The sequence below is a fragment of the Poecilia mexicana genome, unplaced genomic scaffold (genome assembly GCF_051168715.1).
Source record: "Poecilia mexicana isolate PSO_F unplaced genomic scaffold, ASM5116871v1 scaffold_3, whole genome shotgun sequence".
Taxonomy (NCBI): Eukaryota; Metazoa; Chordata; class Actinopteri; order Cyprinodontiformes; family Poeciliidae; genus Poecilia; species Poecilia mexicana.
In genome coordinates this window covers 26,289,394-26,305,661 of record NW_028263372.1, presented here as the reverse complement: position 1 = coordinate 26,305,661, position 16,268 = coordinate 26,289,394, and the positions used below count along the sequence as shown (strand labels likewise).

General features: G+C 37.6%; 1 protein-coding gene across 1 annotated transcript in view; it reads left to right on the top strand.

The window, feature by feature from the left end:
* Positions 1 to 10,724: 10,724 nt before the first annotated feature.
* ush2a (Usher syndrome 2A (autosomal recessive, mild)) overlaps positions 10,725 to 16,268 on the top strand; it is a 194,849-nt gene continuing 189,305 nt past the window's right edge. The window contains exons 1-3 of the mRNA XM_088004375.1: positions 10,725 to 11,428; positions 11,822 to 12,036; positions 12,543 to 12,761. Of these exons, the coding sequence (XP_087860501.1) occupies positions 10,883 to 11,428; positions 11,822 to 12,036; positions 12,543 to 12,761 (980 nt within the window). The 5' untranslated portion in view covers positions 10,725 to 10,882. The remainder of the gene's footprint in view (positions 11,429 to 11,821; positions 12,037 to 12,542; positions 12,762 to 16,268) is intronic.

The following is a 16,268-nucleotide window of genomic DNA, read 5'->3' as shown; positions in this document are numbered from 1 at the left end:
TCAGCCTCCTGTGTCTGATTTTTTTTACATTTATTTTCTAAATAATGATTTGCCACAACTAGAGTATCGGCAAATAGGAAGCAAGCTATTTTTCTGGTTGTCAGTTCTGCAAGACAAGAAGACTACGCCAAGCATGAGATACAGAAGTCGATTTATAGTTTTCCTACATATGGAAGCTTATTTCATTTAGAACCACCAAGTAGCCACATTTGGCTTTGTAATGTCACAAAGACAAATCTATGTAACCAGGTTTCAAACAGAAAACACTCACACAGACTCTTTTTCTTTTCAAGAAGTACACATACAGACTGCATGTACACAATGACGAGAAAAGTGAAATCAAACATAAATCAGACAGGAAATGGGGTTCCCCTTAAAGTGGCTGTCGGTTCGTCATTCTCTGTGACAAAAACTGTCAGACTCAGTTTCTTATGCTACTTTAGATAACCAGGTTATATCTCTGTTTTAATGAGTTTCATTTCTAAAATTCGCATCGGTCGTGTCTTTTTATTTCTTAGTCTCTCGCTCAAGATCACACCTTTTTGAACCGATGGCTCCCTCGTTCCCCCCCTTGTCAGTACCCAGCAACAGTAAATGGGATGCAGAGGGCAGATATTTAATGTAGCATATAACCATGAAGGGTTTTAAGAAGCTTTTTCCCTAACAGGGGGGAGCCCTGACCTGCAGGCAAATATTTTTCAACTAGATGTCATAAGAAGATATTAGTGGAGCGAATCATTTTTTATAGCCTTCTTGCACACTTTCTTCTCACTCTTCGGTTTAAGTTGCTGCCCGCTCACTCAGCCCTCCGCACAGATGTTTTATTTTACTTGGTTGCCTTTTGGAGTTCATTTGTTTTATTTTATTTTTGATTGATTATTATGATATAATAAAAGCTACTTGAGCATTTCGGCTGCTACGGGGCTCTTATCGTTAACCTTGTGGAACATGTGTTAGAGTGGGTTCCACACGCCGCATCGCTAATGCCCACTTTAACTCTTTTATTTACCCCCTCGCCCCCTCGCTGCCTTCTGGCTTCATCTGGATTTCTCCTTGCACCTTCGCTTCTCCAAGTATCTTTTGTGTCTTTTGCCTGCTTCTGTGTGATCTCTTCTTTCTGCATTATATATGACAATATATTGTTATACATAAATATTGTGAAAATGATTTTTCACTTTTTTCTAAAAAATAAAAAAATAACATTGAAACAGGTCCAAGAAGACAACCCAGACGTCTTTGTTCTTAGTGACATTTTCCAGCCCATTTTATCCTAAGAGGCATATTGTTGAGCTTCCATACCACCTCAGTTGAATCCTTTCAGCGCAACTAACCCAACAAAGAAAGAGAATTATATTTTTGATCTTGATCTTTTGTTCATGATTCCTATCTTAAGGCCATAGGTAAAGGCTCAGTTATGAACTTTACCAAAAAAAAAAAAAAAACACACGCAGCAGTTTCCACATTACCATGACGACACCCCAGTACATCTTTCTACTCCACATCCTTCAATCAAGATCAGGAGACCACTAAACCTGAAGTCCTTTGTTTGAGGCAGCAAGTCCTGAGCAAAATGCATCTCATCCAGCTGCTGATCTGAGGAGCTGCCTGGCTGCTGAGTGGCAACGTGTGTGGTAACTTCCAGCCCTCTGTGTTCCTCTCATGCTTTGACGTTTCCAAACATTATTCATACTTGACAAAATAAAGTATTTTGTCAAAATACTTTATTTTGACAAAATATAGTATTTTGTCAAAATATACTATATTTTGACAAATATAGTATTTGTCAAAATATAGTATATATTTTGACAAATACTATATTTGTCAAAATATAGTATTTTGACAAATATAGTATTTGTCAAAATACTATATTTTGACAAATATATAGTATTTATATATTTGTCAAAATATATAAATATTTTGACAAATATATTTATTTGTCAAATAAATATAGGGTATAAAATATTTATTTTATTATAAATATTTTTATTATAAAAATATTTATAATAAAATAATATTTTATTATAAAAAATAATAAAATATTTTTTATTATTTTTTATAATAAAAAATAATATTTTTTATTATTTCTTCAATATCTTTGTTGATCTTTAATCTGCCTCTACCTCCAGTTACACATTTTGAGTGGTGTCTTCATTTTTATGTTCTTTTACACAATGTTCTGTTGCAAAGCTGAGTTAATATTGCTACATTCTCCAGAAACCCTGAATTTATTATTTTTTATTTGACGTCAAAGCTGTCAGATTAACAGCTTGATGTCTTTGTTAAAAACTATTTCTGTGTAGTTGACCGCTTACTCCAATGAAAAAAAAATCTGGATCAGATTCGTCTTGATCCAGAGTGAACAGGATGAGTCGCGAACGGTGTTCATTTCTGTTCTAGGCTGTGTGACCTGCAAGGTGCTGATGTGTGGCAGGTTGGCACTAATACAAGTAATATTTTAGCTCAATGTTTTAGAGACTTGAACTCCTCTTGTTCAACAGAGAACACATAAAGACACTTAAATTTTTAGATCTGGATATTTGGAGGACAGCGTGAGCTTTGTGTGTCTCAGGTGAGGTGATCATCGTTATCAATCCATAGACTGATACACTGGTACCTTGACATCTATAAAGCTATTCTTTGATTGTTCCTGCAGTACTTATCCTCACATAGACAGTCCAGCCACAGACTTTGTTCTCAGGACTTTCTTTTCCTCTGTGTCAGATTCGTACGATCAGAACTGGACAAAATTGGAGCACCCATCAGAAACTGAAATATTCATTTGATTCCCTTTATGATCATTTAAATTTCTTTTAAAAGAACAAAAGAGAAATTTGTTTGTCTTAAAGTCTTTTTTATTTTATTAAGTCAAATTGTTTAATTACTTCTAATGTTATTGTGGGGGGGTTTGTTAGTGTTCTCCAAATAGGTCCCTCTTGCAAACTAGATCTTGGGTCTCACTGGGACAACCTGCACAAATAAAGGTTAAATGAATAAAAACTAAGAAATAACATCGTGGATATCATTTTAGCACTACAAATGTTTTCATTACTTATACTACTTCAAATATTTGAATGTGCTCACGTTTTATTGACGCCTTCAGTTTGGTGTCTAAGAAAGAGTGTCCACTGCATATTAAACCCACCATCTATCTAGTAGCCACTGGTGGGGGGATTTAAAGTGCCACTAATTCAATGGACAGTGACACGTCAGACTATTTATTAAAGTACACTAACCTAATAAATGGCCCATAGAATGGAGAGTTAAAACATTTACTGTCCTGGGAGAGAGATTGAGAGCAATATATACAGAAAGAAAGACAAGAAAGGGGAAGAGAGAAAAGACAGAGAAAGGGGAGAATGAGAATAAATGACCCATTGTATATAGTTAAGACATTAAAAGTGCAAATAGACAGCTGACCCTCATATATAGCTTGCACATGCAGCACAAATGTATGCAGTCACTAAAGCCACTTTACACCTTATGTGATAGAGAGAGGAGGGAGAGAATGATAAGAAGTGGGAAAGGATGAAGAATTGGATTACCTCAAGAACATGGGACTGTAGTAAAATAAAAGAGGCAAGAAATAGTAGAGATCATTGAATGCAACTCAGTCACATTAACAGAAAAATAAACATTTAGAAAGTTACCAGAAAGGATCAAAACCAAATAAAGGAGAGTATTTTATACTTTTAGTTGTAGTTTCTAAATGAAGGTATGTAAAGAATACACTTCAGCAATAGATCTACAGATACACTCCTACTTCTAGTACATTTCTGTAGGATAGAAAGTACAGAGGTTTTGTGTTTTTGTGTCTTCCCAGTTTTTTCATTCCACAATCAGTCAAAGCTGGTGGCATCTTATGCTGGAACTGTTGTTTTTTATGCTAAATCGGAGTCATTTGCTTCCACTGTTGCCACATGCTTGCTCAAGAAAATGACTGCAAATTGACTGGGTTCCTTAGAAATAAAACCTTTTATGCACTGGCATTACAAACTGAATTGTTTAAAAGCTAATTATAACTATTTAAATAGGAATACATGTCATTGGATTTGAATCTGTTGACTAAACTGTATTCTCTAGGCCTATTTGTGTGGACATAGAGCGTCTTGTAAAGTGATCATTTCTGAGTGAATTGGCATTACTTATTAATTATTTTGAAATAAAATAATTAAAACTTTTTCCACACTGAAATATTTAGACAATTCAAAAGGTAAGATATAAGAATAAGTCTTGAAAAACCCATAAAGAAACAAACAGAAATATTTTCCCTCATTTAAAACTTAAGTGAGTTCCCCAATAAAATTAAATTGATATAATGACATTTGCTTTTGCATAGCTTCCAGTGATTTCATAACTAAGATGTACATCTTCTTATTATTTCAAAATCATTACATTTTAACTGTTTCTTTTCATCCTGTCAGTAAAATATGCTTCACTTAACCTTTTTTCTCCTTTGCTGTTTATGCTCATTGTTCATCCACTGACGTCTTGCTCAGTCTTTATTCCAGTGTAGTATAAATCAACATCTTTGTATCAGTTTAATAGGCCAATTGTCAGGGGAGAATGTAAGTGGAGATGGTTTCCAAACTGCCCCAAGCTACTAATGCAGCTTTGACAGGGGAAAGGTGATTGGCATAGACAAAGTATATGTATGTGTTTCTGAATTTGCTGCTGGATGATGATATGTGTATGTGCATTGTCAAGAGAGGCAGGAGGTTAATTCAATCCTATAGAAAAGCAGCATGGAGGGGATTGGGCAGCACAGCCCTGGGGGTGTCACTGGCCTCAACCCCAATAGGGGGCAGAAATCATGCCCACACACACACACACACACACACACACACACACCACAATATGGACTAGATGTCTGGAGGCTGCAAAGTGTGGAACGTTAAGGGAAAGCCAAATTGTTTTTAAATCTGGGTTCTGGTGCATTTCATTTTGGAGCCGAGCAGGGTAAATGATGAATGTGGATTAAAATATATACCTATTTATAGAAAACGCTGCATAAAACAAGGACACGAAAGAAGAGGACATTCAAAGAGACTCGGTGATAGAGGGCAGTAACAGGGTTTCAGGGTAGAGAGAGGGGAGACAGAAATGGAGTGTATAAAAGAATGGAGTGGTACTGGAGGAGAGAGGGATTTGTGGGATAGGTTCATAATTATAGGACAAAAATGGCTGAAATAGAAAGTATGTAGACAGCAGTGTCACATGGAAGTGTTTGACGGGGAAAATGAAGACATGGACCAAAAATAAACCTGACATCAGCACAGCAAACAATGTGTTGACTCAAAATGGCACATTTGCCAACCATGCATGTTGAGTGTTTCCAAGGACTGACGTATAAGCCTATTTAAAGAGGGATTCTGTCATTGTGTATGAAGGTTCATAGAAATATAAATTTGATTATGCAACACTGTCCTGACCTGAGCAGATATATCAAACACATGCAGATCAGAAAGGAATAATTAATGGATAAAACTGGTCTTAATTGTCCTTGAAATGGTTATGGTTTTGTTGTCATACTGCGCATGTGGCCTATATGTGTTGAGAATTTTTTCGTTGGTTGTGTGATAAGCTTTCATGTTAATGCAATCTTATAGAAATATTATTTTCAAAGAGCTCAGGTGTTGTCATATTGGAGAGTATAATTTTTTTTCTTTAGAAAACGTTGCTTTCAACCATATGGACATCTGCAAATTAAAGAATATATATGTTTATTTTAGAATTTCTTTCTTGGTCCGCACCTTCTCTGTCCATTCTGAAATTAAATTCACTTCATTTACACTGTGGGGAGTGAAAACTGTGTTTGTGTATCTTCCAGTTTATAGAACTCTGGAACTTTTCTCAGAGGTGTAATGAAACATCATAAAGGACAATGATTCCAAACGTGGATCAGATGAAGCATTATGATTCTGGAATGGCCTCTACGCTATTGAACATTTATGGTTGATGGTTGAAAGCTGTTTCTATGGCATAAAACTAAATGTAAACATACCATGCCAGTTCCTCCCAGAAACGTTCAAATATCCAGCCTGTAGTGATGGGTCGGTCACGAACGTTCCGGCTCTTAGAATCGATCAAGTGAACTACGGGTTGTCACTGAGAGCAGTTCTTCTTTATAAGGGGCGGGGCTACGAACAACAGCGCAAGAGCACGCCACACGACAGGTGGAGAGAGAGGAGCATGACAGCCTTGTGGCCAATCACATGTGAGGATGTGTTGTTTATGTTTTCACATAAACAACATTTTTGTTTATGTGAAAACAAAAAGGGGGACGGATACAACAGTCATGTTGGTCCATCTCTTCAGTCAGTAGACAGTGGTGAAGTGGAGAGTGAGTTGCAAAAAAACACACATAGCCATAAGTGGCACTCGTACGAGAAGTAGTATTTGACTGAAAATTAATCATTTACAATTCGGATCTGTTCGGTAGATTTGTTTGTGTTTTGCTTATTTGTTTTTGCTTAAAAAAATTAAAAGCTTGTTTACAATAAAACTAAAGTAAGATTGTCTGTTTTTGTAGCACAACAACTACATAACATTAAGAAACTATAAAGCTTCTCATACAGGGAACATTGAATGCAAAAAGACTTATCATGTAAAACATTCCTATTTGCCAAGCTAATTTAAGGGGTTGCAGATGGTACTAAATTAAGCTGTTTGGAAGCCAAAAGAGCCGGCTCTCTGAAAAGAGCCGAAATTCCCATCACTATCAGACAATTGAGGTGACGGCGGCTCCGCCCCCATGCGGAAGTAGAGCAAACCTCCGACAAACTCTTATAATGGCAGAGGTAGGGGAACGCAACACATTACTGAGGCATTTCTTGAATCACTTTTGCCTTGTCTGCCAACACTGATCAGACGACAGGCAAGAAACTTCTCCAACAAGTCGTACATCAGGTCTGTAAGGTCATTTGCAGGAAACAATGGAGAAATCAACATTAAAGCCCTTACCTTCCGCAGCAAGAGGAAGAATGGGGGCACAAAGTCTCATTGGATGCAAGCGTGAAAGCTGTGTTCGACGTATTTCGCATGGACAAAACGGATGAGTAAAGACTTAAATAATACCAACTTGCGAAAATCTTAACTTCAGGAAAATGCTTAAAAATAAACATTAGCATAAAAAGGTGCTTAAATGTAAAAACCGCAGCGCATGTTTTCATGCTGCCATAGAGTTACCATTGCAATTTACACACATAAAATTAAGCATAACCTTCACTTATTGATCTTTCATGTGACTATCAATAAGTGTCTTTATGACAAAAATGGAATGTTTATTACCAGTTACCTTCGTGCAGATATATATATATATTCAAAGCTGAATAGCTTTGAATATATATATAAGCTGAATCAATTTTTTGTGTTTTTTAGAGAAAATCTGCATTAAAATTTGATCTTTTACACCCTACTGTCGATGTTGTACCCAACGTTGTATCATCCTTACATGCTGCAAAAACAACTGTTCAAAGGTTTTATTAAGTAATAATATTAATGTAAATGATAAGAGTATGTAAACTTTTGATTACCACTATATATAGTGGCATGTGTGTTAACGTGTATTAAATCTAACCTAAAATGGAAAAAAAAATGCAGGGATGCAGCAATTTATTCAATTTTTTTCTAATCAGCAGCGAGGGCAAGGATGCCCCCATACATATTCATGCTGCTCTCAGGAGTTAGAGCCACATCACATTTACAGCTAATATTTACCATATTAGTCTTAATGTTATTAGACTAGATAACACAATCTGGATAAATAGGAATCATGCACAAACAATCCAGAAAATCAAGCAATGTTAATGGTGGCACTGAGTTTTAAGCTGTTTCTCTGATGGCTCTTCAGTCTGTGAAACTGACTGTGCCTGGCTGAATAAATTAGCACAATCAATGTGGGACTTTATTCTTTGTCTTGTGGACACACTTCTTACAAATCTATGCAAATGTCTTGTTAAGAGTGCATAAGAGGAACTCTTCTTGGATAACAAAGCTCTCGATGATCATAGTCCGACACCATGGCGTAATATTTTCACCCACTCAAAACACAGAAGGAAAAAGATGGGAAACGTGATGAAAGTTTTAAAACTGAAAGATTCCTTGTGATCTTATAAAAATCGTCACCTGACTTATTTGAATGTTTGTTTTTAAGAAAATGAAAGGATATGATTTGTCAAAGACAACGTTGCTTTGATCCATTTTGACATGGGCATCGATTAGATGCATGGGAAGCCTTCAACAAAGGGTCAGATTTCTTTAAATATTGATAAATTGATGAGCTCATTTCAAGTGGAAACTTTTTAACTAACTGATCTGTCACATTCTGATCTCACATCCCCTGCTTTCCACTCTCCACTTTCTTTCTACATCAGTTCAGCTTTCATCTGCTCCCTCCACTACCTTCATTTTTTCCCCACCTCTTTTTTCCGTACCTCTATCCTAGCCCCCAGCCACCGCCCTTCTCCTTCTTTCCCCTCCCTTTGCTACTCTCTGCCTGGTATTGATTAGAAGGCAAACCTCTAATCTCCTTAAGGTCATTAGGAACACTTAATTAAAACCTAGTTAGAATGCCTTTGTTCGACCAAGGCAAATTGCAGCTGTTCAAACGAGATTAGTATGATAACGTTAAAAAAAAACTGTCAACTGAGAAAAGAAAAAAAATAAAAGTCTTAGCAGAAATGTTTACATAATTAAAATACAGAGAATCTGAACACACATAGGCACCTACACGTCTGTGTTTCTATTTGTGTGGTTTAGGAAATGGAGAATTATATGCAACTGTGAAAGCAAGAGGAAGAATGTTACCTAGAGAAATTTATTTGAGGAAAAGGAAAAAGTCTAAAGAGGGGAGAGTTTAAGAATTTAAAAATTCATTGCTAATGTTCAGTTTGCACTGAAAAACAGGCTTCTGCTGATTTAAATGCAAGATGAGGTATTTAAAAAACATAAATACTTGAATTTAATTTGAGGTAAATCCAAGAAATCTTGAATTTACATGCCTTGTGAAGAGCCAAGTTGTTACTTAAATCCTAAGGGAAAACAAATAATTTTGTAACACAAGAACAAAAGCTACAGACCTTGTAAAGAAGACAGCTGAAACTGGTAAGAGAGAGTCATTATCTACAGCGAGGACTTGTACTGGTCTGAAAGGCAGTTCAAACAGGAAGAAGTCACCAGTCCAAAGCAAAACATGGTTTTCTAAATACACAATGACCCTATAGTTCTAATAGTTAGACATTAGTTGAAACAGTAAAGAAAATATTTAATTATATATAATTTACTGTTCATACAATTAGTCAATAATAGACTTAAACTTAGTAGCTATAGTTTTATTTTAAATGCCTTCAGATGAATTAATGCCTTCAATTAATTCAGATTGTGAAAAACAGTCTGATTGCTAAACTGATCAAGTGATTGAAAAAGGTTGTGACAGGGTGATAATACATTAGGGTGATTTTCCTTACAGATAAACGTTAAGTTTAGGAAATGTGAAGATGCAAATAAGTTTCTTCAACGCTTTTTTTTTTTCCAGTGGCCGCCGCTGATTACCGTTGCTTAGAGACGGAAGTAGCTTTCGTCTTTGGTCCTGAGAGCCACTTGTCTGAAACCCAGACACATCCTACGTAGGTGGGGGGAAAACATTACAAACCATGCAGAGGGGGGGGGGAGAGGCGTGGGTGGGTCATTATATATTATTGTCTCGCAGGTTCAAAACAATGTTTGGCGTTCTGTTTTTGAAGCAAAATGGATAAGACGCGCAGCTTTCTCTCATTCTGCTTGCGGGGCTCTCAAGTTTCCGTTACCCGGTTCTAGTCAGAGTGTAACGTTGCAGCGGCGTCCCGTGCGCCCGGTATCCTGCCGCCTGTAGCGCTGCTGGGCAGATGGCAGCACGAAGTAATCTTCTTAATACCGCGCGCCGCGTGTTGTGAATGAGAGACGTAAGAGGGAGGCAAAAAAAGAGCAGCTTCAACAAGTTCAGTTGTGCTGTCATTCACCTCCCCCACTGTCAACACCGGGCGAAGTAATTTTACTCATGTTTTGAAAGGACTACTTTTTGGGGAGCGGTATTTGTTAGCGGTGACGGACAGGTGTGCGGGACAACCTGTTGGGGGTTTGCTGTCTTTGACTCATGCTTGTCGACGCCGCACTTGTGATGGGGAGAAACGTTTGTGCAGTGTCCACAACAGGTAAATATCCTGAAGCTACTACATATTTAGAATGTTTGAGTATCTGCATAGATTTACAAGTTTGCTCGGCATAGAGAACGGCATGCATTATTAGATACATGGGAGGCTTTTCTATTTTCTAACGGACTTCACAGCCAAGACCCATGGCCATGTAATATAACACTTCAGATGACTACATGGCTGGCCTCTTTTTTTGTGTGTCAAAATGTGAAATTGAAGCTGCAAAGTATTGTAATAAAGAGAGCTTTGGCCTAAGCCTCAATTTCCAACAAACTTATTTGAGAACCTGTTTAGTTGGATAAAACCTGGGGGCCAGATGCCAGAGGAAAAAGGGCATGTTTAATTCAATGGAAAATGAAGAAAAGCGAGAGGCAATGTCGCAGTATCAGTTGAGCTGTGCCTCCATCAAGCTGTACATGATAGTGTGGGCTTTGGCCGGGGAATAGCCTGCATGGCATTTCACTCTCCTCAGATTTGTCTGATGTTGGATTTTGGTCTGACCAGTTCTCTTTTTTCCTCTTTTTCCAGATTGTGAAATCCTACCTATCATGTGAAGGCTTTGGTTGCGGTTTTCCTGGGTGTGCGGGTGTGGGGGTGAGGGACAGAAACCGTGTAACAGAGGACTAATCTTGGTAGCTTCACCCTAGGGGCACTGGCCTCTAAAAATGCCCCTGTAACCCTGGAATCATGGAACCATGACAGTCATCACTTATTCAAACGGTGTGGGGAGACTTCAGAACAAAATTTTGGTTCTTGAACATCCCTCGGCCTGCGAGAATGTTCCAGAACCTGCGTCTGAGATTCTAGAACCTGGAACCACGCTGGACTTCTTAAAGATTCAAGAATGCTATGGGGTCAAACACATAAAGAGGACTGAGGAGAAGAATGATATCGGAGAGCAAAGCATTCAAAGAAAGTTCCAAATGATGGCCAAAAGAGGAATCAACAGTGACGGAAAAGAACATAGAAAAGACGTTAAAGGATGTCTGAAGTTTGTTAAAGGAGAAGACAAGAGTGAGACAGACCTCATGGGTGTGTGTTCATGTAGAGAAAAGAGTGAAATCCTGCACAGAGAGAAAAGGATATATGCCAAGCAGATCTGGCTTATTTTTTCATTATCTCATCAAAGCATCAATGAAGAAAAGAATAGGATGAATTTCCTTGGACTGAGGTGGCATAAAGTGTTGCCCTTTTTGACACTTCTTTTCCTGAGCTTCTATCCTAAACTTGCTTCATCACAGGTAAGAGTGTTTTTATAAACAGTGTCTAGACTGATGGAAACTATGCCCAGTATCAGACTGACACATTTCTAGGACAAGTGTAAATATTCTGTCATATTTAGCTGCGATCATTTGATTCTTATTGCAGGTTATTAGTTTAGTTATGTTTTTTTTTAATACTGCTTGTGTTTTTGGTACAAAAACATATTAAAATGTGTCTTTGAAAATTGCATTTTGGGAACTATTATTAAACAAGCGAGACTAAAAAAAATAAAAATAAAATAAAAATCTAAGCCCAGAAATGATTTTTAATAACTGCCTCTATGGTTCATTATATGTTCATTACCTGCTGATGTCATTAGGAAAGTATATGTTCAAAAAATCAGTTTGACACACTTTCTACTCCTTCTACAGGGGCATTTCCCACGAATGGAGAATATTGCAGCTTTCAAGCCTGTGTCGACCTCGCCGCCTCGGTCCACCTGTGGCGTTCCGGAGCAGAGCAGCTACTGTCAGTCACCTTCCTCACGGGATGAACTGCATTTGTGTTTTCAAGCCATGTGTGTCCAGGAGTGCCCCTATAGATCCTCCACACCACCTTACGCCCCACTGCTGTTAGCCGCACACAGGTAGCTGGTTTTATTTGTTCAAGAAGTTATTGCAGTCTTATCTGTGACCACTTACTTTTTAAAATATTCCTAAAATATGAATAGAGTTACTTTATTAAAATATAGATTTTTCTATTTGACTTGTTTACTTCTATGTAGAATCAGTATCTTTCTTACTAGGTGTATATGCATCGGATAAAGTACCAGTGGATGTACTGCAACTAAAAGTGCTTGATTTTAAAAATCACATTGATTCCACAGAACTCTACAGTTAAATAAAGTGTATTTATACCTTAATAAATCTCTTACATTCTTGTAAATAAGTTACGTTTATTCTTAAATCACTATTCACAGACTGTTACAAAGTGCTGGACAATGAGAGAGTAAAGACAAAAACAAAAAAATAATCCAGTCAGTAAAATTTCCAGAATAAAACCTCGTTAGACAAAAAAACATGTTTAGGTACTTGTTAAAATTAAACCCTTTTGAGGTTCCTGTATTGACACATGTAAACCTAATTCTACCAGGGGTAACTGTGCAACCGAAGACATTGTTGACACTCGTCGTGGGACTCAGACAGAGGCTGGAAGCACAACAAGTTCGGATGGACTTTCTGTTGGACCTGACAGTGCACTGTTTCAGCCCAGCGAAGATGGATGTCTGGTCACTCCTCCTTCACAGGCAGTAGGACCACGTGGTTCCCTCACCTTGGCAGTGTGGTTAAAACCAAGCTCCACTGGAGAAATGTAAGTTACCGTTTACAAGTTTTAGTTATCCAAATGTATTTGCCAGTTGTGTAGTTGATTTTTTTTTTTTTTTTTATGCTTCACTTGGATAGATTTATAGATTTAAACATTTGCTGCTGTTTATTAGGAGCTGAAAAACATGTTCAGGGTTGATTTAAAAGGAAAAGAAAGCAACACATTTTCTGTGTTACATGTGTTCTCATACAAAAAAGAGGCAGATCCATTTCTAAATTTACACATACATAGTACACGTTTTGATGAAATGTAACACTTGTTAAGCCACAGTGCACATAGACGTGTGCAACATCTCTTAAAAACAAAAGCTTCCTTGCCAAGTGACATTGTTTCCAACATATTGGGTTTCGGGGGGGTTGCTTTTGGAGGATACACAACTTTTAGTGTGCGCTCCACTCTGAACTGACTAATCAGTGTGGCACTTTGACGTAATGGAGGGATTTCTTGAAAGGTAAACTGCATCAGTTGACATTTTGAGTCAACTATCAGATAGCGAGAGTGTAATGGCCGTGACCAGAGCTCCTGTCCCTCAGAGAAGAAGGCTTACACACAGAAGGAAATGTTTCACTATAGAAAGTTAAATGCAGTAAATATGAATAAATTACATCCTGAAACTAAGAAAGCAGTTTTAATGTAAAAAAAAATCTCTAGATTATTTTCTTTATATTTGTGATTTTTACAAACCTACCAGTTGGATTTACAAATGATGATGCTGATCATTCTCTTCACTCAGTTTGTCTGTTCATATGAAACTGTATCATTAAGCACTGCTGGGGTTTTGGAGTCCTTGGGTAGGTTTATATGGTTTAATGGAGGAGCCAATTAAAGTCATGGTTCTGATTGTTTTTTTTTCTACAGAGCTACATTTAAGAAGGTATGAATGTTCCCCAGCTTTGCTCTACCTGGAAAACCTTTCTTTTAAGAAATATTTGTTGTTGGGAGGTATCTTTAATAGACGATGACATAAAATTGTCTTTGTAAAACCCCTATGAGATTTAATGGTTTATGAAATATTTCTTGCATGAGAACACAAGGGTATATGACACATCCTAACCTCTGAGCAGAACCCTACTTCAAACTATTCATACATATTGGTTGCATCAGATATTGTATGCAATCAAAAATAGCACCTTACTGTTTTGGAGATGTTTGTGAAAATGAAAACAGTCTGAAACGGATCTCATAAGGAAGATGTAATGCCTGTCCAGGTCAGTATCACCGTCAGGAAACAACAAGCTGTCATGTCCTACTTAGTCTGCTTAAGTGTTGGAGAAAGGGAGAGTGAGTGTGCTGGTATGTCCTAGCCAGCCCAGAGTGGTGCACAGTTACAAAGGCTCAGATCAGCTTTCAATCAAATACACCAGGGTGTAGACCAGGCAAATGCATGCACAGAAGAGATCTGTTGACTTTTATTGGCCATCATGTCTATTTTTCTAAAAGCAATCAATGAGGCTCACAAGTCCCCCCCCCCCCAAGTCTGAAATAAACATTTTCTTATCAAATCCGCAACATCTGGTGCACCTCAAAAACATTTTTACATCAACATTTATGTTTAATTCATTTGACATTTACTTGCCACCCAAAAAAAAAAAAAAATGCTAAAGGATGCTTTATGTTCAAAAGTAATATTTGTCAGTTTCAACTTCTCTACATATTCTACTAAATAAAATTTGGAGAATTTTCTTGTCCTCAACTGAATAATTTTTAATGAAATTGGTAAACTATTTTGTAAATTCATATACAAAACCTTTTTTCTAAATTCTTGTAGCTCTCGTAAAAAATTTGAAAACCGGATTCCAAAAAAGTTGGGACACTAAACAAATTGTGAATAAAAACTGAATGCAATGATGTGGAGGTGCCAACATCTAATATTTTATTCACAATAGAACACAAATCACAGATCAAAAGTTTAAACTGAGAGAATGTATCATTTTAAGGGAAAAATATGTTGTTTCAAAATTTCACTACGTCAACAAATCCCAAAAAAGTTGGAACACGGCCATTTTTACCACTGTGTGGCATCTCCCCTTCTTACAACACTCAACAGACGCCTGGGGACAGAGGAGACCAGTTTCTCAAGTTTAGAAATAGGAATGCTCTCCATTCATGTCTAATACGGGCCTCTAACTGTTTGATCGTCTTGGGCCTTCTTTGTTGCACCTTCCTCTTTATGATGCGCCAAATGTTCTCTATAGGTGAAAGATCTGGACTGCAGGCTGGACATTTCAGTACCTGGATCCTTCTCCTACGTAGCCATGATGTTGTGATTGCTGCAGAATGTGGTCTGGCATTATGTTGTTGAAGAATGCAGGGTCTTCCCTGAAAGAGATGACGTCTAGATGGGAGCTTATGTTGTTCTAGAACCTGAACATAGTTCTCTGCATTAATGGGGCCTTTCCAGACATGCAAGCTGCCCAGGCCACCAGCTCTCATCCAACCCCAGACCATCAGTGATGCAGCTTCTGAACGGAGCGTTGATAACAGCTTGGGTTATCCTTGTCCTCTCTGGTCCGGATGACATGGCGTCCCAGTGTTCCATAAAGAACTTAAAATCGTGACTCATCTGACCACAGAACAGTCCTCCATTTTGCCTCCCTCCATTTTAAACGACTCTTGGCCCAGTGCAAACGACTGAGCTTGTGGAGCTTCTTAGAAATGGTTTCCTCTTTGCTCTGTAGAGTTTCAGCTGGCAGCGGCAGATGGCACGGTGGATTGTGTTCAGTGACGATGTTTTCTGGAAGTATTCCTGAGCCCAGGCTGTCATTTCCTAGACAGTGGCATTCCTGTTGCAGGTGCAGTGACGTTTAAGGACCCGGAGATCACGAGCATCCAGTAGAGTTTTACGGCCTTGACCCTTGACCCTTGCGCACAGCGATTGTGCCAAATTCTCTGAATCTTTTGATAATGTTATGCACGGTTGATGATGATAACTTAAAAGTCTTTGCTATTTTATGCTGGGTAGCAACATTCTGGTATTGCTGCACTATCTTTCTGGGCAACATTGATGGAATTGGTGATCCAATTACCATCTTGGCTTCAGAGAGACACTGACACTCTAAGAAGCTCTTTTTATACCCAATCATGTCGTCAATTGACCTAATTAGTATTAATTGGTCTTCCAGCTGTTTGTTATATGTTCAATTTCCTTTTTCCAGCCACTTATTACTACTCGTCCCAACTTTTTTGGGATTTGTAGACACTGTGAAATTTTGAATCAACATATTTTCCTTTAAAATTTTACATTTACACAGATTAAACTTTTGATCTGCCATATATGTTTTATTACGAATAAATATTGACATTTGCCATCTCCACATCATTGCATTCAGTTTTTATTCACAATTAGTTTAGTGTCCCAACTTGTTGAGGTTTTTTGATATTGGACAGTGCTTGTTTTATCCATAACTTTTAAAACTTTGAATTTTGTTTAAGAAGTATTTCTGAATAGAATCATCATTTGAAACTAGTTTTATGATCTTTCTTTTTTAGATT